The sequence below is a fragment of the Bos grunniens genome, chromosome 10 (assembly GCF_055505025.1).
Source record: "Bos grunniens cultivar Pamir isolate PY7600 chromosome 10, Bosgru_T2T1.0, whole genome shotgun sequence".
NCBI lineage: Eukaryota > Metazoa > Chordata > Mammalia > Artiodactyla > Bovidae > Bos > Bos grunniens.
In genome coordinates, this window is record NC_141174.1 from 76904897 (window position 1) to 76931513 (window position 26617).

At 43.4% G+C, this 26617-nt stretch overlaps 1 protein-coding gene, 2 long non-coding RNA genes and 6 other non-coding genes across 9 annotated transcripts; all 9 read right to left on the reverse strand.

Annotated features, from left to right (window-relative positions):
- Window positions 1–458: 458 nt before the first annotated feature.
- OR6S1 (olfactory receptor family 6 subfamily S member 1) lies at window positions 459–6500 on the reverse strand. Its single transcript, XM_086318989.1, has one exon. The coding sequence runs from the start codon at window positions 1464–1466 to the stop codon at window positions 459–461; it is 1008 nt and encodes a 335-aa protein (XP_086175115.1). The 5' UTR covers window positions 1467–6500.
- A 6454-nt stretch (window positions 6501–12954) lies between these two features.
- On the reverse strand, window positions 12955–14303 carry LOC147364968 (uncharacterized). The gene is made up of 2 exons (XR_015133728.1): window positions 14059–14303; window positions 12955–13737 (listed from the first exon to the last, which is right to left on the reverse strand). It is a non-coding gene; the product is annotated as an uncharacterized LOC147364968 (long non-coding RNA).
- TRNAY-GUA (transfer RNA tyrosine (anticodon GUA)) lies at window positions 13380–13469 on the reverse strand. The gene is given in 2 exon segments: window positions 13380–13415; window positions 13433–13469. It is a non-coding gene; the product is annotated as a tRNA-Tyr (tRNA).
- Window positions 14304–15225: 922 nt separating the features above from the next.
- On the reverse strand, window positions 15226–15316 carry TRNAY-GUA (transfer RNA tyrosine (anticodon GUA)). The gene is given in 2 exon segments: window positions 15226–15261; window positions 15280–15316. It is a non-coding gene; the product is annotated as a tRNA-Tyr (tRNA).
- A 2332-nt stretch (window positions 15317–17648) lies between these two features.
- LOC147364971 (uncharacterized) lies at window positions 17649–19402 on the reverse strand. The gene is made up of 2 exons (XR_015133729.1): window positions 19215–19402; window positions 17649–19025 (listed from the first exon to the last, which is right to left on the reverse strand). It is a non-coding gene; the product is annotated as an uncharacterized LOC147364971 (long non-coding RNA).
- Window positions 18000–18089, reverse strand: TRNAY-GUA (transfer RNA tyrosine (anticodon GUA)). Its single transcript is given in 2 exon segments — window positions 18000–18035; window positions 18053–18089. It is a non-coding gene; the product is annotated as a tRNA-Tyr (tRNA).
- On the reverse strand, window positions 18669–18758 carry TRNAY-GUA (transfer RNA tyrosine (anticodon GUA)). Its single transcript is given in 2 exon segments — window positions 18669–18704; window positions 18722–18758. It is a non-coding gene; the product is annotated as a tRNA-Tyr (tRNA).
- A 2528-nt stretch (window positions 19403–21930) lies between the features above and the next one.
- Window positions 21931–22012, reverse strand: TRNAL-AAG (transfer RNA leucine (anticodon AAG)). The gene has a single exon. It is a non-coding gene; the product is annotated as a tRNA-Leu (tRNA).
- A 1585-nt stretch (window positions 22013–23597) lies between these two features.
- Window positions 23598–23679, reverse strand: TRNAL-UAG (transfer RNA leucine (anticodon UAG)). The gene has a single exon. It is a non-coding gene; the product is annotated as a tRNA-Leu (tRNA).
- Window positions 23680–26617: the final 2938 nt, after the last annotated feature.

The following is a 26617-nucleotide window of genomic DNA, read 5'->3' on the forward strand; positions in this document are numbered from 1 at the left end:
CATAAATAATTTTAAGAATCTAATGAGAATTAGTTTTTAAATTTTGATGACAATCATACATGAACTCTTTAGGAATTGAATTAAAGCTATATATCCTCTTCCCAGACAAGTGCATATAGGCTCAGATATATACGTTTACATAGTAATAGTGCTCATTCACTTTCTGAAGCTTATTCTTAGATTTCCTGGTGACTATGGACCCATAGGTTAAGATTGCACAGGTTGGAGGTTCTTATAATGGTATTGATTATGATAAATCAATAATAATGTGAATTTATATGAGATAGAATCAAGGAATTTTGCCTGAAAGAGAAGAAGGATGGATCTGATGCCTTTGTAGTTCTTTAGTGGTTCCAAAATTTGGTCATGTGGTGATATCCATGATGATGAGACAATGAGAAGATAACAAAGAAGACTTGGACTTAGGACATCCCTTAAGTGATGACGTCCCTTCACTTTCAGCTCACTATTTTCTTGTTGAAACTTCTAGCAAGTGAAAGATGCCACCAAAATCCTGCTATTACCTTCTTAAACACGTCCTTCAAAGCTTGTTTTACTCGCTCATTACGTAAGGCATAGATGAATGGATTCAGCAGCGGTGTCACAAATGTTGTTACCACTGTCACTGCCCAGTTAGTATCCACAGAGCCACTCTGTGATGGCCGCACATATAGAAAAACGGCACTTCCATAGAAGAGGGTCACCACCATCAAGTGGGAGGTGCAGGTAGAGAAAGCCTTCTGCCGGCCTGAAGCTGAGGGGATGCGCAGGACAGCCAGGATTATGTGACCATAGGACACGGCAGTTATCATCAGTGAGGCTATGATGACAAGAGAAGCTAAGACAAAGTCAGTTTCCTCCAACTCCTTGGTGTTGGTGCATGCCAGGCGGAGCAAAGGACCACTGTCACAGAAGAAGTGCTGCACCACAGCATCCTGTTCACAGAAAGGAAGCAAGGCCACAGCCACTGTGGGGCCAAGTACTGCAAGGAGTCCCCCGACCCAGCAGGCCAAGGCCACTCGGAAGCACACAGCCCCATTCATGAGCAAGGGGTAGTGCAGAGGATGACAGATGGCCAGGTAGCGATCCACTGACATGACAGCCAACAGTAGGAACTCAGAGGCCCCAAGAAAGAAGTAGAGATAAAACTGGGTAATACATGCAGCAAAGGAAATAGTGTTTTGCCTTGAGAGGAAATTGCTCAGCATCTTGGGAATAATGACCGAAGTGAGCAGAATCTCTAGGCAGGACAAATTACCTAGAAAGAAGTACATGGGAGTCTGCAGGCGAGTATCAGCTCCTACCACCCCAACGATCAACACATTACCTGTTAGAGTCAGCAGATAAATAAGAAGGAAGACAGAAAACAGTTCTGCTTTTGTGCTATTGAGATTTGGGAAACCCGCCAGGATGAACTCGGTCACACCACTGCTCTGGTTTCCACCAGGAGCCATTATCTTTCCCATCTGTGCAACAGCATGAACACAGTCCTGGTGAGGATTCTCCAAACAATCCTAAAATTTATTTTATCATGGTATCGCACACGAAGCTCCACTTTCTCTAGTCACAGATCCTGTTAATACTTGAAGAACCTTAATGTCCATCAAGAGACAAATGGATAAAGAAGCGGCCCATATATACAATGGAATATTACTCAGTCACAAAGAAGAATGAAATAATGCCATTTGCAGCAACATGGGTGGACCTAGAGATTGTCACACTGGTGAAGTAAACCAGACAGAGAAAGAGAAATATTGTATGCTATGACTTAAATGTGCAATCTAAAAAAAAAACATGGGTATGATGAATGAATTTATCTATAAAACAGAAATAGAGTTATAGATGTAAAAAAAAAAAAAACTTATGGTTATGAAGGAGTAGGGGGAATCTCTCCTACTCTTCCAATCTCTCCTTGGAAAATTGGGAGATTGGGATTGACATATACACACTACTATATATAAAATAGATAACTAATAAGGACCTACTATATAGCACAGGGAACTCTACTCAATACTCTGTAATGGCCTAAATGGGAAAAGAATCTAAAAGAAGTGGATATATGTATATGTATAACTGATTCAGTTTGCTGTACAGCTGAAACTAACACAACATTGTAAATCAACTATACTCCAATAAATTTTTTTTAAAAAGATTTGAAGGATCTGAGGTCTTCATCTAATTGATTTTTAGAGCTGAGGAAGATTTCCTATAAATGGTAGCTGAAACTAAGGTGTGAAGATGACAGGAGGCTCCATCTTCACATCTACTATTCTAAGATCCCAAATGGTGCTATCTCATTATTATAATAACAATATCCATTGAGCTGGGAAAAAATGAAGAAAAATGATTTTGTGAAGAATGTGATTCCCATTCAACCAGAATCAGAACTTGAGCCAGACTGCCTGGCTTTGAATCCCAGCATCTACACTTACTAGCCGAGTAGCCTTGAAAAAGTTACTTAACATCTCTGCGCAACTCAATTGTAAAATGCTGTAAGGAGCAAATGAATTCATAGTGCAAAGAGTTGCCAGCACTTAGCTGACAAACGATGTGATAGAGAAAGCTCTGGACTCTAAGTTAGGGCACCAGAGTCTAGGTTTGCCTTGCCACTTCCCTTGGAAGACAGTCAATTAATCCAGCCTTGTTGGTCTTTCATCTGCTCAGCTGTAGAATGAGTCATAGGAATCTAGGCCATTAGTACACTTATTACACAATATTACCTTTTCACGGAGAAGGCAATGGCACCCCACTCCAGTACTCTTGCCTGGAAAATCCCATGGGTGGAGGAGCCTGGTAGGCTGTAGTCCATGGGGTCGCTAAGAGTCGGATATGACTGAGCGACTTCCCTTTCACTTTTCGCTTGCATGCATTGGAGAAGGAAATGGCAACCCACTCCAGTGTTCTTGCCTGGAGAATCCCAGGGACGGGGGAGACTGGTGGGCTACCGTCTATGGGGTCGCACAGAGTCGGACACAACTGAAGTGACTTAGCAGCAGCAACCTTTTCATGGAGACTTTCTCCTGCAACCCAATGGTCTAACAGAACTCTGTCAAGAAGTGCTTGCCTATCTAAAGCAAGTTATATTTAAAAGGGAGAATAGGGATAAACCACACTGATTCAGTCAGTTATCCGCATATTTTAATTTAGTGCCAACTTCAAGTCAAATATTCTGGGGAATGTTAAGATGAGTTTCTCAAGCTTTTTCAGTCCATAATACCAAGCTAAGTCTCTTCAAACTTGGGCCCTATTAGATGACTTGCCAGAGACAAAATTATGAATTCCTGGTAATTTCTAATAAATTCAGAAATTAAGTCCTTACCAATTGATTCTCGTCATTCCAATTCTGAAGACTAACACCAATTATAAGAACAAATCAATGATATTCTGAAATTTGTTTTTAAAGCCTCAGTTACTAGGAGAAAACTGATCACCATTAGCCATGAAAAGCATGAGAAATGACCTTAAGTCTTTGGTTCTCTGTCAGCCCTACAGTTCTCTAGCACACCCAGCAGTCTTCGTTTGCAATAAAGTTTGTGTGTTGAGTTGCTTCAGTCGAGTGATTCTTTGTAACCCCATGGACATGACTCTTTGTGACCCCATGGACTAAAGCCCGTCAGGCTCCTCTGTCCACGAACTGGAGTAGATTGCCATTTCCTTCTTCAGGGTATCTTTCCGATCCAGGGATCAAACTCATATTTCTTACGTCTCCTGCATTGGTAGGCAGGTTCTTTACCACTAGTGCCACCTCTCTACTTACAATCTCTCACCTGTGACTCCCACCCAAGTAGCAAAACTTTTGTACCTTTTGTTTCAGATCAGATCAGATCAGTCACTCAGTCGTGTCCGACTCTTTGCGACCCCGTGAATCCCAGCACTCCAGGCCTCCCTGTCCATCACCAACTCCCAGAGTTCACCCAGACTCACGTCCATCGAGTCAGCGATGCCATCCAGCCATCTCATCCTCTGTCGTCCCCTTCTCCTCCTGCCCCCAATCCCTCCCAGCATCAGAGTCTTTTCCAATGAGTCAACTCTTCACATGAGGTGGCCAAAGTACTGGAGTTTCAGCTTTAGCATCATTCCTTCCAAAGAAATCCCAGGGCTGATCTCCTTCACAATGGACTGGTTGGATCTCCTTGAAGTCCAAGGGACTCTCCAACACCACAGTTCAAAAGCATCAATTCTTCAGCGCTCAGCCTTCTTCACAGTCCAACTCTCACATCCATACATGACCACAGGAAAAACCATAGCCTTGACTAGACAGACCTTTGTTGGCAAAGTAATGTCTCTGCTTTTGAATATGCTATCTAGGTTGGTCATAACTTTCCTTCCAAGGAGTAAGCGTCTTTTAATTTCATGGCTGCAGTCACCATCTGTAGTGATTTTGGAGCCTAGAAAAATAAAGTCTGACACTGTTTCCACTGTTTTCCCATCTATTTCCCATGAAGTGATGGGACCAGATGCCATGATCTTCGTTTTCTGATGTTGAGCTTTTTCGCTCTCCACTTTCACCTTCATCAAGAGGCTTTTTAGTTCCTCTTCACTTTCTGCCATAAGGGTGGTGTCATCTGCATATCTGAGGTTATTGACATTTCTCCCGACAATCTTGATTCCAGCTTGTGTTTCTTTCAGTCCAGCGTTTCTCATGATGTACTCTGCATAAAAGTTAAATAAACAGGGTGACAATATACAGCCTTGACGGACTCCTTTTCCTATTTGGAACCAGTCTGTTGTTCCGTGTCCAGTTCTAACTGTTGCTTCCTGACCTGCATACAAATTTCTCAAGAGGCAGATCAGGTGGTCTGGTATTCCCATCTCTTGAAGAATTGTCCACAGTTTATTGTGATCCACACAGTCCAAGGCTTTGGCATAGTCAATAAAGCAGAAATAGATGTTTTTCTGGAACTTTCTTGCTTTTTCCATGATCCGGCAGATGTTGGCAATTTGATCTCTGGTTCCTCTGCCTTTTCTAAAGCCAGCTTGAACATCAGGAAGTTCACGGTTCACATATTGCTGAAGCCTGGCTTGGAGAATTTTGAGCATTACTTTACTAGCGTGTGAGATGAGTGCAATTGTGCGGTAGTTTGAGCATTCTTTGGCATTGCCTTTCTTTGGGATTGGAATGAAAACTGACCTTTTCCAGTCCTGTGGCCACTGCTGAGTTTTCCAAATTTGCTGGCATATTGGGTGCAGCACTTTCACAGCATCATCTTTCAGGATTTGGAATAGCTCCACTGGAATTCCATCACCTTCACTAGCTTTGTTCATAGCGATGCTTTCTAAGGCCCACTTGACTTCACATTCCAGGATGTCTGGCTCTAGGTCAGTGATCACACCATCATGATTATCTGGGTCGTGAAGATCTTTTTTGTACAGTTCTTCTGTGTATTCTTGCCATCTCAATATCTTCTGCTTCTGTTAGGTCCATACCATTTCTGAAAGCAATTCTGTGGTCTTTTCCCCTGGAGATTTCATTCAACATCTCATCTCCCTGTAGCCTCTATAGAAATTACCTTATTAGCAGTAAAACCATTCAGCTTTTGTTCTAGGTTGATTATGTCTCACGTGCTATGTTTGTCGATTTGAAGGTAAGGCAATATTGTCACTACCCTCATTCAGCTCACTGCCTAATGAGAATGACAGAAAAGTTAAAATGTGTCACACGTGAAGTGTCACAGGTAAGCCCAGGGGACTTGAGGGGGCACGTGGGAAGGAATCCAAGCTGAGACTTAGAAACTATTCTGGACAAAGGTGATACCTAAAATAAATACTAAAAATAAGTATAGATTTGATAGGAGAGACAGGAGGTTTTTAATGGAAAAGAGCAGTATTTGAGCCTAGTACGTTGCAGTTGAAGCACAAAAAATAAGTAATGGAGTGAAATGAAATAGGACTGTTCCCCTCAAAGAGGATTCTTTCTGGCTGTCTGAATATACTGAAGCTAATTATCCCTTAAGCGAGAGAAGATGAGCCCCAAACCAAAATATAGAAGGGATTCTTCCTACCTGCCCCTAAAAGTCTTTGATATCTCCATGAAGGTGAGGATCACCCTGCAAGAATTTTCTTTGCCGTTTTATGACTGAAATGTCCTGCTCCATCCTGGAGTCCTTCCCATGACTTCTACTGTGAGGCTGACAATAGCCTGGCACACTTGGAGTTCCTGAGGATGGGCAAAGCACTTGGGAAAAGAGCCTGCAGGTAATAATTATCTGCTTCTTCTTTTGTGCTTTCCTCCTGGGTATAATTCTTCAAAGCTTTTCTTCTGCCTTGTAAATAAAGGGGCTTTCTGATCCTAAGGAGGCCGCATCACGTTGTCCCTTTTTATGGCTGTGGCCTCAACCATTAGGGTCCACCCTCTCCTCCCTGCATAAAGAGTTTCTTCCACAATCTGATCACTGCCTTAGGTTTGAACAGGTACCCTTCAAGTGAAATACATTATCTCATAATGCTCCAAGGTATGTCACTAAAAAAATAACATGGGGCTGGAAGGCAAGGGGTGGATATGGAGGGTTTAAACCACTCATCTATCTATGAAAAGACTTCATGCACTTACCTATAGCTCCTTTTTTGCTGATGAGTTTTATGTACAAACTATCAGTTTGAGACCCTGTCCTCTCTGGCTCCTGGCATGAGCCTGAGTGAGGGAAGGAGAAACTGAAGAAGTGGTTGATTTCTAACCAGTTCATCTATTGACAAGTAGGATCCTTCAGGCAAAACTTGAGTTTCAGCACGGGAAGGAAAAAATGAAAGAAAAGTGAAATTGCTCAGTTGTGTCTGACTGTTTGCGACCCCAAGGACTGTAACCTACCAGAGGAACCTGGTATGGAATTTTCCAGGCAGGAGTACTGGAGTGGATTGCCGTTTCCTTCTGCAGCAGGAAGGAGAGGTTAGGACAAATGGAGAAAGTAGCAATGATATATATACATGATCATGTGTAAAATAGATAATTAGCAGGAAGCTGTTATATAACATAGATATATATATAATTCCCAGCATGGAATTCTGTGACAACCTAGAAGGGTGGAATGGGTGGCAGAGGGAGGGGTATATAATTATGACTAATTCACATCAATGTACAACAGAGACCACCATAACACTATAAAGCAATTATCCTCCAATAAAAAAAACTTGAGCTTCCAGTGGTGATGCCCCAAAATTAGGATTTACTGAACCAACAAGGGTTGAGTGGGAATGCTTCTGCTTTCATCTGTCACTCACCCCAAATCAGCAGCTGTGAAAGTACTGGGCAATACAGTGGAAATGAGAGAAAGAATGGAGTTTGACCAGCTGTGGAGGACCATAGCCAACATCCGTGTTTCTCCTGCACAGGATTCATGGGAAATATTTATATCCCAATAACAGAAGCATTGTATTTTCTCCCTGAGGATTTACACTGATATTGAGAATATAGCCCCAGGGGTGGGATAAGATAAGAGAAGCTTCCCTGCATCATCTCTAGCTTTTACTGCTTCTCCCAGCCTTGGACCTTATCTTCTAGTAATAAATAACACACACACCTAAAACACTGTTCAGAATTCTGAACCACTCTTCACATTTTTCTATCTGTGTCCATTTTATGTCCTTGAATAAAGACTTGACTAACTCCTATTCATGTTCTAAAACTCAGTTGACTCTGACACATATCAGCTTCTTTTCTTAGAAGCTTAACCCCACCTCCTGCCCACTCTCCAACACGATCCATGGCTGGTTCTGCTAAACTAAGTCTCAATACCTAATTGGAACTCTACTTTCTTATTTGTGTCTCATGCCAGATTCTGAACTTGTAGGACAGGAATTATATTTTAGCGTAATAACAAACACCAAACATAGTGCCCGGAACACATTAGGTGCTCAACAAATACGTGAATTAAACTACTCTGACCCCTAGACTTGAGGAGCAGCTGGTATTGTGAGATGAAAACCAGTTAAGTCTTAAGCTGAGAGGAAGAAGAGTAGAGTTGTCTCTTGTTATCTGCATCAGAGTGGTTCCAGAACCCCCTGGGGATATCAAAAAAACTATAAGTGTTCAAGCCCCTTGATTAGAATGGAATAGTATTTGAATATAACCTGCACATATTTTCCATATAAAGTTGACTCTTGAAAAATGCAGTGGGAGGGAGGTTTAGGAATGCCAATTCCTGTGTAGTTGAAAACCCACATACTGCTATTTCTGCCTCAAAAACAGAGGAATTCATAAATGACTTACCCAAGAGCAGAAACCTGAAACAGTTTGGTCAGAATCAGTACTCAAACCCTTTTGATTTCTTTTGATTCCACATATTGTGATCTTTAAGAGAAAAGAAACTTTCTCTCATAGCTACTTAATTTAAGGATATGTAAAATGAAAATGTAGGTACTGTATTTATTGGAAAAATTCACAAGTAAGTGGACTCGTTCAGTTCAGACCCATGTTGTTCAAGGGTAAGCTATACTTTAAATCATTTCTAGATTACTTATAATACCTAACACAATGTAATGCAGTAGGAAATGGCAACCCTCTCCAGTATTCTTGCCTGGAGAATTCCATGGATGGAGGAGCCTGGAGGGCTATAGTCCATGGGATTACAAGAAGTCAGACATGACTGACTGGCTAACACACACACACACACACACACACACACACACACAACACAATGTAAATGCTATGTAAATAGTTGTTGATATAGCAAATTTGTTTTGCATTTTGAAACTTTCTGGACTTTTTTTTCCTGATTATTTTAAATCCACGTTTGGTTGAGTTCCCAGATGCAGAACCCATGAATATGGAGGATTGGTTGTACAGAGGTCCCCTTGAGACTCAGTTTGACTGAATTCCATTCTTCTGGACATATTCCTTTTTAGAGAAAAGAAAACACCTAACTGGAAACATGAATGAGGCATGAGAAGTTTCATCACTTTAGATTCTGAAGAAATAGTGAGATCACAGACAGGTAGACCTGGTTGAGGTAAGTTGAACAAAACTAAACTAGAAACTGAGGCTCTTGTTTGTTGAGCTGCAAGGGAGACAAGTCGAAGTGAAGAGAGACGCATGAAGTCTGAGCGCTAGTAACGCACACTTAAGCCATATATGTTTTTAACATGTAATTGAACTATAAAACTTAAGGCTCTAACTATAAAGTCAGGCAATTTTTTAAAAAACTACATAGCCATCTGTCCAATTAATAGTGATCTTGGTATTGTTATACTTTCATATTGACTTGATCATTCGAAAATCCTAGTTTTTGCATGAAACAGTACATTCTAGAAGAAAAGATCATATTTATTTTAAAAAATATAAAACATACTCAAATGACTTAAAAATACAACAATGTATAGATTTTTAAAGTTCTAACCCTCTTCCTCCCCCCATCCATCTTATATCCCTTCCCTAATTAACCATTTTCATTGTTTTATTGCACAACTTTCTAGTGTTGTTTTGTGTATATGTAAGCAAATGTCAAAATGCTTAATTCTTTACCTGTGACTTTCTTACTCTGTTCTGTACCTTATTACTCACTTTTAAGACACCCTGGAAAACTTTCCCTGTCATTATATGGAGAACAGAAGGAAAATATTTAAACTAAGGAGACTACTAAGCTTGACAATTCTGTTGCATGATGGAATTTCAATATTCTCAAATTATACTTCTATTTTAATCATCTTTTAATATCACTTTGACTTTAGTTTTCCTCATCAGTAAAATTCTTGTTGTGGTAACTGTATAGAAAATAATTTATAGCAAAATGATATGATACTTGGGATTTGCTTCAAAATAAAATGAGTGGAGGTATAGATAAAATTAGCATGATTTGGTAATTCATGGAACTATGAGTTTGTTACACCATTATTCATTATACCATTTTCTCTATTTTTAGAATGTTTGGAATTTTTCATAATGAAAAAGCGTCAGAAATATGTAGCAACAATCAGGTATATATTTGAAGAAAACTCAAAGCTTTTAGAAATACAAAATGTCTGCAGTTAAAAATTAATGGATGTCAGAAGTGTTTCCCTAAAGATGGCAACTCAATTTCCGCAAAATTAGCCAACCAACCACTGGGGAATGTCAGATACCATGTGGCCTACTCAGAGCCAGGAAATGTAAAACTATAATGAACTATCAACTCCAGGAGGAATTCAAGCTTCCCAGAAACAACTTGCTTTCTGACCCAAAAGTAGTAGAGGCAATATAGAAACACAGCTATTCACATGGAATCACAGATCAGAATGGGGAGACAGAATTAAAAGAAAATATTGAATACAGAAGACTGTCTTTTTCATTATGATAAAATTTCTTAAAATAAATAAAGATTGCTTTTCTCTCCCTTCGTCTTTCCCCTTTTCATATTTTAAAAGGGTAAGTAAATAACATAGAAAAACAAGATTCCATTATCAAATTTTATATAAGAGGAATTTACAGGAGAAAAAATAGCACATAGAATTGAATAAAAAGAACCAGAAATACAATACAAATCTAAAATATGAATAAGAGATTATTCCGTAGTCCTTAATTCATATATGTTAACTCATACCTATGTATAATCTGGCCTTGAGTATGATAGCCACAGTGTGAAAAGAAGGATAAAACAGGGCAAGCAAACTTAGAGAAAACAGGTACTTCAGGATTGGCTGAAGACTATCTTAAAGACCATAGAACTAAGAGACAAAATATATGAGAGAAATGCTAAGTGACATAAAGGCAGACAAATAACTACGAAACAGAATGGTGCAGAAATAGACCCACATGTTTATGGCCACTTGATTTTAAATGAGAAAAGGAAATTCAGCAGAAAAAGTATAGTCTTTTCAACAAATATTGAAAGAACAGTTGGAGATTCATATGATAAAATGGACTTTAATCTACATCTTAGACCATATATAAAAACTAAGTAAAAAAAGATTTATGGACTGAAATGTAAAACTAAAATAATTTTAATTTCTAAAAGTACAAAATAGGATATAACCTCTGTGACTTTGATTTAGGCAGATTTAATAGAAACTAAATCAAAAGCACAGTCCATAAAAGAAAAGTTGATAAATTGAACTTCATCAAAATTACAAGTTTTCTTTCTTAAAAAAAAATACTGTTAAGACAACACATAAACAAGTTATAGGTTGGGGAAATTATATATATTAAAATCACATATCTAATAAAGGTAAAATAGTATCCAGCTATATTAAGAACTTGCGAAACTTGTTAATAAGAAAAACCTACCTCTAATTTTTTAAATGAAAAAAAGATTTGGACAGTCCTACAATGATAGTTGGAGACTTCAACACCCCAGTGTAAATAATTGAGAAAACAACTAGACAAAAGATAAATAAGGAAATAGAAGACTTCAACGCAGTAAGCTAACCTAACCGTGCAGACCTAACAGACCACACAGAGAACATTCCACCCAGTGACAACAGAAGACACCTCCCTCAGAAATACAGATGGAACATTCTCCAAGATAAACTTTGGGCCACGAAACTAGTCACAATAAAATTAAACTGTTGAAATTATACAAGTGTCTTTTCTGATCACCATGTAATGAAACTACAAATCACTAGCGGAAAGAACTTAAACCACATAGTTTTGAGCAACAAACGCGTCAAATTAGCTAACACAAGAGAAATTAGAAAATACTTAGAGATCAGTGAAAACAAAATCACACACACCAAAACTTAAAGGATGCAGCAAAAGCAAGTTCAGAAGGAAATTTAGAGCTATAAATGCACATTTTAAAAAAAAATCTCAAATCAATAACCTAACCTTCAATCTTAAGGTCGAAAAACATGTTTAAGAAGAAAAATTTTAAGAAAAAAGAAGAGCAAACTAAACACAAACAAAGCAAGCAGATGGAAGGAATAATAAAGATTAGAGCAGTGATAATGAAAAATAATTTTAAAAAACAAAATCAACAAAACCAAAAGTTGGTTTTTGAAAAGATGAAAAAAAACTGACAAATCTTTAGCTTGACTGACAAAGGAAAAAACAAAAGAAAAAAAACCCATAAGATTACTGAAATCAGGAATTAAAATGGAGATGTTACTACTGACTTTACAGAAATAAAAAATACTGTAAGAGAATACTATCAACACCTGTATGCCAACAAATTAGATAACCAAGATGAAATGGAAACATTTCTAGAAACACACAAACTATCAAAATTCACTCAAAAGTTTCTTTGAAAAATGGAAAATCTGAACAGATCTATAGTGAATAAAGAAATTAAATCAGTAATTGAAAACCTATCAAAGAAAAATTCAGGATCTGATGGCTTTATTGGTGAATTCTACCAAACATTTAAAGAAAAATTAACTCCAATCCTCAAAGGCAAAAGGCAGAGGAGGAAATGCTTCCAAACTTGTTCTATGAGGCCAGTATTAGCTAGCCTCATATGAAATTTAGAAGAAAAAAAAATAAGAAAAGAAAATGATACACCACTGTACCACATGAATGCAAAAAGAAAAATCCTCAACCAAATACCAGTAAACCTAATCCAGCAGCATAGTAAAAAGATTATACACCAGTTGGGATATACCCCAAGAATGTAAGAGTGATTCAACATATGAAAATGAATATAATATGCCATGTTAACAAAATAGAGGGGGAAAACACATGATCATTCCAATTGATAAAGAAAAAGCATTAGACAAACTTGATATCCTTTCCTGATGAGAATACTCAGCGAACTAGGAATACAAGGGCACGTCTTCAATATGATAAAGGACACCTATGAAAAATCTGCAGCTAATATCAGTCTTAGTGGTGAAACATTGAAAACTTTCTCCCTAAATTCAGGAACAAGAGTGAACAACCGCTTTCATTACTACTATTCAACATTGTACAGGAAGTTCTAGCTAAGGAATTCAGGCAAATAAAATGGAATGGAATAAAACAAAATGAAACAAAACAAAATGATATATAGTATATACCATACTATACAATATAATGCATCCAAATTGGAAAGGAAGAAATAAAACTCTCTCTGCTAGGAGATTTTATGATTTTTATATGTAGAAAATCCCAAAGAATCCATCCACCCTAAAAAACGATTGTAGCAAACGAATTCAGAAATGTGGGTATCAAAGACAGCGCTGTGCTAGGCAGAAGATGCAAAAGCAAAAGGGCTTGAGAGTCGGGGGACATTAAAGGGACCACTGTCCCCTTAAGTGGGAGCGATGGTTGGGGAACCAGGGGCTGTTGTTTTTCGCTGAAAGCTGTGGACTTGAGAAGAAGCAAATGTGTTCCTTGGCGACAGTCCACAGGTCGCCGTGAGGGTGGCTCCAGAAGGGCTTTCCTGCCCTTATTCTGTGAGAGTTCGAATACTAACCTGCTCTGCAAGGGTAAATTTGTGCAGCTGGGCGCCCGGGGGTGGCGGCGGCCTTCACGACGGAGCAAAATCGCCAGCTGCACTTCCTTCGAGCCGGAATCGAACCAGCGACCTAAGGATGTCTACATGCTTCGTATCTACAGTCCTCCGCTCTACCAGCTGAGCTATCGAAGGGCGCACACGCGTTCGTGCTGGGTCCTTCCTTTTTGGAGAAATGGCAGAAGCCAAAAGGCTTTAAGAGGCTCCGGGTACAGCATACTCTGCGTTGGCTGGAAGTCCTTTGGCAAAGAGCCGTGCACACGCCTGGGATCCGTGGTGGCCAGGCATCCCGGAGAAGCGATTTTCAGAATCTGAGCCCAGGCCGCCACTTGTTGACTCATTTTCTCTCCCTTGGGCTCTTTCTTCAGAGAGAACAGGACAGCAGCCCTCCGTGGCCAGAAAACTGGAAAGAGGGTGAGGAGAAGGGGGCGTTACTGAAACCCAAATGGATGCGTGGGTGAGGTGGGAGCCGGCTTGCGGAGGAAAGCAGAGGATCCTACCACCTAGGTAGAATCCGCTGAGGGGCCCTCGAGGAGTGTCTGAGCGTCGCCCCCAGCCCTTACCCAAACCCATATCTGCCCTCTGGTGCTGGGAAGTCATCACCCCCTCCACTTAACCTCGACCTGACCCTGTTGCTACCACGAGCTGGGCTCACTTTTCCTCACGGTGAGTCTTCCTGGGAAGTGATGGGGAAAGGATGTCGGGCTAGGCGGGGAGACCACACCTTTAGGTACCCAGAAGCTTGGTCATGCTGCGGCCAGTCTGGGGACTTGGCTCCCCTTCTCTGCCCACAGTCCCGGATTCCTTTGGCAAGAGACGGCTGCTCCCTGATGTAGCTCCAGATTCTGTGGGCTTCCTGGACAGGCACAGGAGATGAAGGGAGGACCAGAGCACCCCGCTTGGACCTCTTGCCTTTGCTCCGCGTCTTTGACAAACGTTTAAGATCCCGTCTGGTGCGAGTCTGCCACCCCAACAGTGCTTGGTCACTCACCCACCCAGGTCATGTGGCACGGAAGTATGGCAAGCCACACCCAAGTGTGGCCTCCAGTGCCAGTGTGGCCACTCCTGATCCAAATACCCGCAGGTTTTCACCTGCAAGGACGAGGTCCATGTTCTCGAAGGTCTCCTACTGCTTGTTGTAAGTTCCCAGACAGGAGGAGTGGGGTCATGGTGGGGCTCACTCTGGAGTGTCCAAGTCACCAGAGTCCACCTCCCAACTATGGGCACACTCTCATTCTGTTATATCTCCAAATATCAAAGCTAGTTCCCCCAAACCTGGTAACCTTCTCTCCCTCTCTGGAGAGTGAGGAAGAGAGAGAGCTAGAGAGAGAAAGAGAAAGTTGGAAAGAGAGAGATGGACAGAGAAATACAGAGACAATCGTTGGGCTAGACAGAAGAGAAAAGCTATGGACCATTCTAGGACTAGGCAGAGTAGGAAAGGGAAATTGAATGGGAGGATTTTCAAGAAGAATGCCTTGGTTGTCCCTGACCCATGTGATGGCAGGGGTGCTTGTCGGGCTCCAGGGCTTGTGGTGGGTAGCTCCTCTGTGGTCACTTATCTGTCACGGATCTGTCCATGTTGAGTAAGTGATAGCGGCAGAGCGAGTGCAGCTTTCACTGGGGAGAGATACATGAATAAAAGTTTAAAGGGTTTGGGAGGTTGAGGGGGTGGCTAACTAGCCTACTAAGGCAGGAGCAAAGGGGTGTTGTTAGGCTGAGGGGCATTTTTCCATGGATTTCAGGAAGGAGAGGTAGGTAATTGGCTTCAGAAGGGCTTTGTCCTGTGAAAATGGAGGTGATCTACTGATGAAAGGGCCAAGGCCAATATACAGGGAAGAGGTAGAGGGCGCTAGCGGTCTTCGTGATGGATAAAAAATGAAACCCAAGCACTTCCTTCGAGCCGGAATCGAACCAGCGACCTAAGGATATCTATATTCATGAAATACTACAGTCCTCCGCTCTACCAGCTGAGCTATCGAAGGGTGCACGACTAAGTACTTCCGCTGACAAGTACTGGGTCTTTCTTTTTGCAGAAATGAAGGTGGTGAAGAAAATGGAGCCTCACTGCTTCTTAAAGAATAGTATGGGCCTCCATGGGTGCTCCTTCCCCCTTTCCATCTGTCTCATTCTCCACCCCCATTTCTAGTTCTGTATCTCCTCTACGTGTTACTCACTTCAGAGAGGGGCCTCGGTGCCCACCTAGATCTAGTCTTACTTTTCCGTGCAGTGAGGCTTCCTGGGAAGTGATGCAGAAAGGATGTTGATTGGGCTAGCCCAGTCTGGGACCTTGGTTCCCCTCCTTTGCCCACAGACCCGGATTCCTTTGGCAGAGGCGACTGCTCCCTGAAGTAGCTCAAGATTCTGTGGGCTTCCTGGATAGGCACAGGAGACGAAGGGAGGAGCCAGAGCACCCTGCTGTCCGACTTGGACCTCTTGCCCTCACCTGGAGTCTTTGAAAAACCTTTCAGATCCTATTTGGTGTGGGCTCTCCTCCCCAACAGTGCATGGTCGCCCACCCAGCACAGGTAGAACAGAGGTGTAGCAAGCCACACCCAAGTCACCTGCCCTCCAATGCCTGTGTCACCACCCCTGATCGAAAAGACCCACAGGTCTGCTCCTGTGAGGATGAGGGCCATGTCCACGGAGGTCCCCTACTGCTCACTGTGAGGCTCCAAATAGGAGAATTTGACTGTGCTGGGGCTCACCCTAGAGTATGCAAGTCATCACAGTCCATCTCCCAGCTATGGGTACTCCCCTGCCCCTGCTACATCCCCAAAACATCAAAGTTAGTTCCCCCAAACCTGAGAACCTCCAATTCCCATGGAGAGGGGGAGGGAGAGGAGGTAGGGGTGTCTGTGGACACATCCAATGAAAGCACTAGAATCTCCTTTTGGTCCCTGCTCGCTGGTCTCTGCAGAAGATGACATTTGAGGTTGGGGACTCTTTGTGGCCACAGAGCAATAAAACCTTTCTCCTGAAGGTCTCCTGTGGGACAACAGTGGCACCACCCCCATGGAGACACCACAGCCTTGGGCTCAGCCCCTTTTAGTCAGCAGTGGGACATGGGAAGACCTGGGGCAGCTCATCTGGAGAGGAAAATGTGTGGGGAAATGCAGTCTGAATGCAGAGGCAGAACCTGAACTGAAAAGGAGTTTGTGGGCTTAGGGGTCAGGGGAGGCCAGCAGCTGGGCCCCGGAACTGCAGAGTCAGAGGCCCATCACGGTTGTATGGACAGTTCTCTTTCCCATGCTTCCCAAACATATCTCCCACCTTCAGAAGTTTCCCTCCCACAGAGGGAAAAGAGCAAGGGCCACACCTTGGCTTTCCTGTCTGCACCCACAAGCCTTGACAACCCTCCCCCAACCACCACCACCTCTTCAGCCTGGCTCAGTGGGGATGGATGGAGGTTGGTGGGAAGGCCCAGCCCATGTAGCCTTAGGGCCCAGCCCTTAAGTAAGCCAGCTGGTCAGAAAGCACAGACCAGTGGCCTGTGTAAGGAAGACAGTTGGTATACCCCTCCAGATCACACATCCAGCCATCAAACCCTGGCCCCTTCTGCTCGCTGCCTTCAGCCACCATTATCTGCTCTCCCCTCCACCCCCACTTTTCCTACTCTCAGGGCTCTCTCAACTCTAAATCTTTCCTTTTGCTCACAAACTCTGCTCCTCTCTCTTTATCTCCCCCTCCCCTTGCAGTCAATCACCCTTGGTCTCTCTCTGTCTCTGTCTTTATCTCCATCTCTATTTCTATGTCTTCCATCAGAAGCAGCAGGAGAATCCGTGCACGTGTTTTTCCCACCATTGTACAGAGCAGGAGCAATCATTAGTCTTTCAGAGGGAACCCAAAGCTTCCTGTAGCAACCAGAAAAGCTGTGAAATTTCAAGGAATTTCAAGTTTTCCCATGGCCTCAGCCTAGTTCTCTGACAGGAGACTTGAATCGGGCCTCTGAAGTTTTCATTACGACTTCAGGCCTTCTCCCCCATCCTGAGAGCCCTGGTGTCTTTTGCAGCTGCCAATGCCAGTGGCTCTCAATGCAGGTGTACAGTTGGCAGTGGCTTGGTAAATCTCAGAGTGGCAGTCCTGTCCCACAGTATATAAAACGAATAGTGATGGAGGTTTTCTGTCTCCCTATGTCTATATATTTATGGATTATTCGAAAGAAACACAGAAAGAGAGAACAAATGTGAGAATGAGGGAGAAAGGTAAAGAGAGAGAGTCAGAGAGAAAGTTGGAGAAATGGACAAGGACACACAGAGATTGCAGTTGGGCTAGACAGAAGAGAGAAGCAAGGGACCACCCTAGGACTAGGCCGAGTAGGAAAGAGAAATTTAATGGGAGGATTTTCAAGAAGAACACCTTCACTGCCCATGACCCATTCATGGCCCAGTGCTTGTCTGGCTCCAGGGCTTGTGGTGGGCAGGTACTGTGTGGCTGGGTCTATCCATGTTGAGTAAGTGGTAGTAGCTGAGCAGGTGCTGCTGTCCCTGGGGAGAGGTGGGTGAACAAATGTTTTAAGGGCTTGGTGGGGGGGGGTGGTCAACAGGGTGCCTTGTTGGGGCAGTCTCCTAAGGCAGGAGAAAAGGGGTGTTTGGGGCTGGGGGGCATACGTCAGTGGACACATTTCACTAGTGGCCCTCATGATGGGGCAAAAGTAACTAAGGCACTTCCTTTGAGCTGGAATCGAACCAGCGACCTAAGGATGTCCACATTTATCAGGTCTACAGTCCTCCGCTCTACCAGCTGAGCTATCAAAGGGTGCACATCTATGCTTTCCACTGACAAGCACTGGGTCCTTTGTTTTTGCAAAAATGAGAGGGACTAAGGAACGGGAACCTCACTGCTCCTCAAAGGAGCACCACCTCTAAGCGCCTCCTTCCATCCCACCCACTAGGAAACTGAGTGGGAGGATTTTCAAGAAGAATGCCTTGGTTTTCCATGAACTATGAGATGGCCCATGTGCTTGTTGGGTTCCAGGGCTTTCAGTGGGCAGCTCCTGTGTGGACATGTGTTTGTCAGGAATCTGTCCACATTGAGCAAAGTGGTAGTGGGAGAGGAGGCACTTGTCTCCCCAGGAAGAGGTGCGTGAATAAAAGCTTAAAGGACTTGGGATGTTGAAGGAGTTGGGGCAGTCTACTCAGGTTGCTTTTGGATGAAGGGCATGTGTCCTTGGATTTGGGGAAGGAACAAGTGACTCCGGAAGGGCTTTGTTGGCTTTGTCCAGTAAGAATGAAGATACTCTTGTAGTGCACGGGCAGGGGCCAATTTGCAGGGCAGAAGCACTAGGTGCTAGGAGGTGGTGGCATTTATGATGAGGCAAAAAGCAAGTGCGGCACTTCCTTCGAGCCGGAGTTGAACCAGCGACCTAAGGATGTCCACATGTAGTAGACCTACAGTCCTCCGCTCTACCAGCTGAGCTATCGAAGGGTGCACATGGGCTCATGCTGGGTCCTTCCTTTTTGCAGAAAGGACAGAGGCCAACACACTGGATGACCCTGGGTACATCAAGCCTCTGGTTAGTTGCAAGCTCTCTTGTCAAAGAGAAATGTACATGCCAGCTCCGTGGTTGTCAGGCACCCGAGGTGGCTATTTTCAGAATGTCTGAGCCTGGACAGTCACTCGTTGACTCATTTTCTCTCCCCTGCTCCTTTCTACACGGAGTGGTGGGATACCGGCCATCCTAGGTCTGAAACCCTGTAAGAGGTGAGGATAAAGGGGGCGTCAGCCAAATGGAAGCGTGGGTTGGTTGGTGGCGGGCTTGCGGAGGAATAGAGAGCAGAAGAAAGCATCCTGCAGGGTCGATGAAGACTTTTTGAGGAGAATCACCGCCTCCAACCGCCTCTCCCCATCCCACTCAACTCCCGCCCCAGGTTCTGTACTCACCTCGCCTCAACACTCACTCCAGACAGGGACTGCGCTGCTCACCTAGACGTAGTCTGACTTTTTGCACTCATGACGCTTCCTGGGAAGGGATGGAGAAAGTGATGTTCGGTTCCGCGGTGACGACCACGCCCGTCGGTACTCTTCTGCTCTGCCCGCTGAGGCCAATCTAGGGATTTGGATCTTCTTTTCTGCCCACAGACCCGAAATTTTTGTCAGTAGCTATTTCTCCAGCATCTATCTCCCACTTCCTGCACCCTTCAGTTCCCTTGCTTCAGCCCTCTTTATTTTCCCCACCACCTTCCTACTACCAGATGTATGTCTGATCCCTTTTTGATCCCTAAGTTCGTGCTTTTCTCTTAAACTTCCCCCTTCTGATATAGCTGTATCTGTTTCTCATTTTCTTTCTGTCTCTCAGGGTGTCTAGCCCTCTTGGTCTGATCTTTCTCTGTAACTTTTTTCCCCCCACTGTTTTCTTCTTTGTTTCTATGTCTATTTCTCTTGCCTTTTGTCTCTGTTATTTTTTTTTTCTGTCTTTCTCTATTTCTATATCTCTATGTCAGAATTTGCAGTATATTTGTTTCTAATTCTCCAAGTTTCACCACTCATTACACTTTCAGATGAAACTAACACTTTCTGGGTGCAATGAGAGCAGCGTATAGAGTAACAGACATTTGTCTAAAATGCAGGCTGAGACAAGCCAGTGGGAAAATAAAGGAAGAGTTCCAAAAGTTCAGGATAGTTATCCAGGGTGTGTTTATAATTATGCATGCTCAGATTCTCTTGGACTTTTATTGCAAGTCTCTTTTACTCTCCAGGTTTGAAGAAATCTTTAATGGCAAACAAAGAAATTTTGCTAGGATGATGCCTGGATTTAATTATTAACAAAATGGTACAATGGTTCACCAAATGTAACAAAATGTATTATACCAATGCAATTTGTCATTAGAAGGGAAAATATTGGAAGAGGAGCAGTGAGAGCATATATATGAGAACTTTCTTTACATCGTGCTCAGTTTTCTTTTTTACATAAAACCGCCTCCAAACAGAAAACAGTATTAATTGAAAAATTCATGAATTGATTTTGTCCATGTATATCCATTTACATGTATACAGCTACTAGAAAGAATGGTCTTGGGTAAGCAGTAAAGGATGGCTTCTAGGGTGCAGTTAGAGGGGATGATCTTAGCTAGTATCTTAGCTAGGTCATCCACAGTAACAGGAGGAATAAAAGTCCTCAGATGCCTGTAGATGGGTACCTTGTAGTACCGTGCATGCTGACATTCTCCTGTGAATGCTTCCGTTTCCTCAGTGAAATAGAAAGCTGAGAGTGAGAATGGATGCTGAGGTATTGCTATTTTAAAGACATTATAGAAGGAATGAAAGATTAACCTTTAAGAATGGTACAGTGAAGCGACTGAGAAAAATAGTAAGATTATTATGCAGATGCCCTTGAGATCATTGTCATGAATTTAAATTGAGACCATTTGAACATTTCTGGGTTTCTCTTCATTTCTAGTTCAGCTCGGTGAGTGCAGGGGTGCAATGTTTATGTTAAACAAAGATTGCGATTTTGTTATGTGAGTTTTCTAAGCAAAAGAGGAACAATCATATGCAGACTCTTATATTGAGAATTCAGCCAGGAACTGGAAACTTCTTTTGATGTTTCTTTTAAGGACATGGGCCATCTTTGTTCCTTCACCACCTCCCGAAGGTGTTCTCTCCTTTGCTTAAGGGTGCTCTCTCCTGCAAAATGGGCCTCTCCAAAGACAATGAGAAAGGTGTAACATTTTAATTCAACCTGGATTGCAATGGACATCAAATTCCATCCATACACTCTCCTGGACCCCTGAAATGTGGGCAAAGATCCAAAGTTCACTGTATTCACAGTTCAAGAGGTGAAAATGTCTAACAGGCATTCAGATTCTGGGTTAAAACATTTTCGGACTTTTTGAAAGCAAGCTGTAGGGGCAGTGAGCTAATTTTCCAAGTTAGTTGTCCAAGATCCTTGATTCAAGTCTACAAGAATTTAAACACCTCCCTCCTCCGGTGGACATTGCCTTTTTGTTGAGTCACACTCCAGACATACTCCCTCAGACCCTCCCTGTTCTTCTCCCTTCCTGGTAGAGAAAGATGCAGAGTCTGCATCAAGAGACCAGAAATGGGGCTTGGGCGTGGGAAGGCAGATGCGTCCCAGAGCAAACAGACCAATGGAGAGCTGAGGACCTGAGGAACTAACTCTAAAGTCACCACTGTACTCTGACGACAGTATGGACCCAACGGCTACGCCCTGCACTTTTGCCAAAAGAGTTGCCTCTTGAATTTCGGTTTTACACTGCCCGCGAAGCCTCTGTGAATTTCCCTCTGTGAAAATGTAGGGGGGGAAAAGGGGGCGACACCACTCCCCCTTTCCCCTATCCTTTTATCAGTCCCTTGTGGAATGTGACAGCTTCCTCTTCCGGAGTTGCGTTTGCACCTAAAGCTTCCGTTTTAAGGTCTTAAAACTTGTTTCCGATGACCCCTATCCCCTTGGTGAAATTCATCTTTGAAGACTAATCAAAACGTCACTAATTAGCAAAACTTTCATGCCAGAAAACGGATTTGACTAGTTTTAACTGAACCTCGCTGCCACACGCTCAGTCTCTCACCTCTAACCCAGTAGGTGGAATATTTGTCTCATTTTAGATCTCAGTCTTCTGCAACTGGCAAAAACTTTCCTTGGCAGCGGTGGGATTCGAACCCACGCCCCCGAAGAGACTGGAGCCTTAATCCAGCGCCTTAGACCGCTCGGCCACGCTACCAGATGCTGGACACAAATTCACTACTCTTTCTGATAGTACTTTCTTTACATCTCAATTTTGCTTTATACAAAGTGTTCTCGAAGTCCTAACTTCAAACGTCAAGAGCAAGGGGTTCAGGGCACAGCGGACACTTATTGCAAAAGTTTACTCGCCTCGTTGGCTCTGAATTTTTCATCTTCCACCCAGGAAGGGGAAGAATTTAGTGAATGAATAAATGGGTAATGAATGAATTAAATCTGTACCACACACTAGGCTGTGGGCCTTCTGCAGTGTTACTATGTTTTATTCCTTGCGGCTTCCTCAGTCTGCCAGAAATCTCTTACAAAGATAAACGAAGGCTGTTGCTAATTAAAGCTACGAAAATCTTCAACGAACATGACATCCAATGGCGTTTTTAGAGCAATTGCAAATGCTCCAGCGCCTATTTGGAATCTAACCAACAACCTAAAGATGCCAACAGAATTCTATATCTCCCCCTATTTCCACCAGCTGAGACATCAAAGAATGCACACATGTGGCTCTGCTGAATTATTTCTTTAGAAAAGAAGCTTCTTATATTTTTTCTCCAGAAAACAATCAGCTGACTGATTCATATGGAAAATTCATATGGAACTGTCCAAACTATCACTTGCCTGGAGAATTCCATGGACAGAGGAGCCTGGTGGGCTCTAGTCCATGGGGTCTCAAATAGACAGGACTGAGCAACTAACACTCACTTCATTTTCAGAAGCTGACTAGAGTAACAAGTCAGATGGACAAATTTATTGCTTGCCTTCAATAGTCCAGTCATCTCCACCTACTAAAATGAACCAATGACTCCTCAAAGGCTTAAGGAAGAGGAGATGCCTGGATTCAAATCTGAGTGCAGTAGGTGCCAAACCATGCCCAATGCACCCTTTGGGAACCAAAAGTGGTGCATATTGGGCAGGAAAGGCACTGCCCTCTAGGGTCAGAAAGTGAGAGTGTTCCTTAAAGAGCTCAAATTCTGATTGTGAACCCATCCTAGGACACTATGTGCTAGGTAGGGTCAGAGTACTCTTCCTTGGGTGACTCAAGCCTTGGAATTAAATCACTTGCCTGAGCTGATGGGGCTTCCCTGGTGGCACAGATGGTAAACTGAGGAGCAATTGCCTCCCTCGATGATTCTCTTCCAGCTTAACCCATCTTCTTTACTGGCCTGACTTTACCATCCTTGCCTGGAAGGGAAGGAAAGAGAAAGGATGAGTGAGGGAGTGGGTGCTGTTTAAGTGAGGAGAGCAGCAGATAAATAGAGATAATCCTGTAGGGAACAGTAGGGATCCCAGAGGCAGTCAGCAGCAGAAACTGCACAGGGACATTCTGCAACTGCCCGAAGTTTGCTGGCTTAGCAGCAAATGATGAGACCATCTGACTTCACTCCCTGCTCCCCTCGCTGGGGCAGCCCGTTGTGGGGCACCTGCACTTTCAAGGTAATTTCAAGGTTCTCCACCTCTCTTCTCTCAACTTGAAAAAGCCTCAGCTTAAATGCTTTCCCTTTGGCAAGTCCTTATCCGGTCCTGTAGTGAGGACGTGGGTCGTGAACATTCACGATCAAGAAACAAAACCTTGGCAGCGGTGGGATTCGAACCCACGCCTCCAGAGAGACTGGAGCCTAAATCCAGCGCCTTAGACCGCTCGGCCACGCTACCGTACCCACATCAGGTATTCCCCTACACTCGCTAGTTATACCTTTCTGCCTTTTTTTTCCCCCCCAGCGTTGTCCTCTACTCTGGGACCCCAAATCTTGATTCTAGATATCACCAGAGGACACTAAGAAAGTTCTCTGCTCTACTAGAACTCGAACCTGTATCCACCCAACCCAAATAGCTTTTCTCACTCGAGGAAGTAAAAGGGAAATAACTTCAAAGGCAAGTATCGCTCCGGAAGCGCAGCTCTTAGGGTGTGGACTGAAACAGCTTCCCGAAGGTGGGTCACATGAGCTTCTGCTTTGCGTCCAGTAAGCGCTCAAAAACTATTTGTTGATTGGACAAAAAGTGATTAGTATCCATATCATTTGGGGATACTGGTGGTGGAGGAGTAAGAATGAGCAAAGCTGCCTTTCCCTGTCAGCTCCGCGTGCCTGGACTTCAATTTTTTGCTAAATTTTGAGTTCGATACTTTTCGATTCTGAAGCTAGGAGAGCAGTCTTGAGTCTCCAGGAGGCATGGATAGGGCGTGCGTTAAAGGATTAAAATAAACAAACAAACAAAAAACGAAACGAAACAAAACCATAGTTCCCTTTTGCTCTTAGTGGCCGAGAGCCCAAAAAGCCGACGCCAATCAATGCCCGCTGCCTAGTGTCAGCCCAAGCAGAATCTTCCCAACTCAGCCTGTTGCAAGAGAAAGCTGTCTTTTAGGTTGGATCGGTTCCTGCTTCCAGGGAGCCTTCAGTCCCTTTCTTTGGAACATATATTTCTGCGTCTCCCAGAGAGGTCCTGTCTCCCCTGCGCAGTTGTAGCCATGCAGCGGTTATTACCACTGACGACTGCGGAAGGAGAAGCCAGAGAAGCCCTTCTCCAAGGACTGAGGCAGGATTCTGAGCCCAGGCTGGTACTCTGCGTGCTCCCGCACCTCATCCTACCCGGAATCCCGAGCCTGCAGGCCTACGGAGAGGAGCCTGAGAACCGAGTCGGAAAGAGAGAAAATTAGCATTACACTGTCACTCCTCTTGACACACAGAAGAGTAGCCACACACATCAGTTTTCCAAACGTTTGAGCATCTGTTTAGAGTCCACACACTTGAGTCTCCGTGTTCCCTATGCGGAAAGGAACTCTTGCTTTTTTTCCTCACAACAAATTGGAAATAACAGAACGGCCAGATGCTGCTATCTCTTTCGCTAGTGTGTGGCTGTAGCAGAATTATTTCACAATTACTGCCTAGACTTGGAGGTGGTGGTGGGGTCTGGGAATAGGTGACAGCAAAAGGCTGGGTGGTGGGATTGGGGGATGTTTGGACCGATTTTCTGCCTTCTAAGAAAGTAGAAATTGTGGCTCCTTGATGACATCGGATCACACCCTCCATTTAATAACATTAAAGCTATTTGGGGAGCACATTTCCACCAAGAGCTTTAAATGGTGAGGTTATATATGTTCATGTTCTGTGCCTCCCTCTCTCTTGCAAATATACAGTCTATGTTAGGGAAGAAGCACCCAGACCTGGCTCACTTCCTTAAGAACAGACACTTGTCACTGTCTCTTAATTTCCCCCAAGAGAAGAGAAAATTAATCCTATGGTAGTGTTGGGGGTTCCCTGGACATATAAAGGGGATTTTCCCAGAGCCTCCTGTAAAATTCTGTGGTCTTTGTTGTAGGTGGAATTTTGTCCCTCCAAAAGGTTATATAGAAGTCCTAATCCCCAGTGCCCCAATATGTGACCTTATTTGGAAACAAGATATTTACAGAAGTAACCAAGTTAAAATGAAGTTATTAGTGTGGGCATTAATCCAATATGGCTGGTGTCCTTATACGAAGGGGAAATTTGGGCATAGAGACAGAGATCTCTTCTTGAAATCCCGTAAGTTTTAACATAAAAGTGAAGGGAGCAGGGATTGGAGGAAGACTGCTAACTCAGATCCTCTGTGGGATCTCTGTCAATGAACCACAATGCATTTTCAAGGGTTAAAGAGGTAGGCATATTGGGGCCAGAGCTCCCTGCTGCTGTGGAGAGAGACATCACTGGAGAGGGGCATCTCGAGCACTGACTCTCAAATGTAGCAGGCATCACAGTCACCTGAGGGCTTATTAAAAAGGCAAATTGTTGGACTCTGCTCTTGGAATTTCTGATTTAGAAGACCAAGAGCCTAAGAATTTATATTTCTAACAGGTTTTTAGGTGATGCAAATGCTACTGATCCAGGGACCATGCTTTGAGAACCATTGATTGCAGCAGAGATCAGTTTTGTAGAATTTTTGAATTCCAGCAGAAATGAGGAAGGTGAACTAAAGGAGTTAAAGATCTGCAGATGTCTTGAAAACAGTGTGCAGGGAAGAGATGGTGCTCAGTGTGGTGGCAGTGGGGGAAAAATGAGAAGCCTTAGATATAAAGATCTGTAGATGTCTCAAAAGCAATGTGCAGGGAAGAGATGTGTGCTCAGTGTGGTGGCAGTGGGGGAAAAAATGAGAAGCCTTAGATATAAAGATATGTAGATGTCTCGAAAGCAATGTGCAGGGAAGAAATATGTGCTCAGTATGGTGGCGGGGGGGGGGGGGGGAATTGAGAAGTCTTAGATATAAATGAGAGGGAAAAGCAGAAAACCTTGGCAAAATAGTAAAGACAACTGTTAAGAACAAGGAAAAGGTCTTTCCAATACTAAGGAACAGTACCGACCACTTTATGACCCGTAAGACATGAATAGACTGTGAACCCAAGGATGCCCAGGACTAGAAACACTGGAGATCTCAGATGAACTACACAAAAATGAAATCAAATTGTGCTATCTTCTGAGGTCTCTGGCCAAGTGTATTTGTTTTGCTGGGCATGACAGGTGAGTACGCAGGCAAAACTAGGAGAAATGGGCCACATGGACAGCTCTTCACATGTTCAAATTAATCAAATGAGATCATCCTGGAAACTCAGTACCAGGGATCT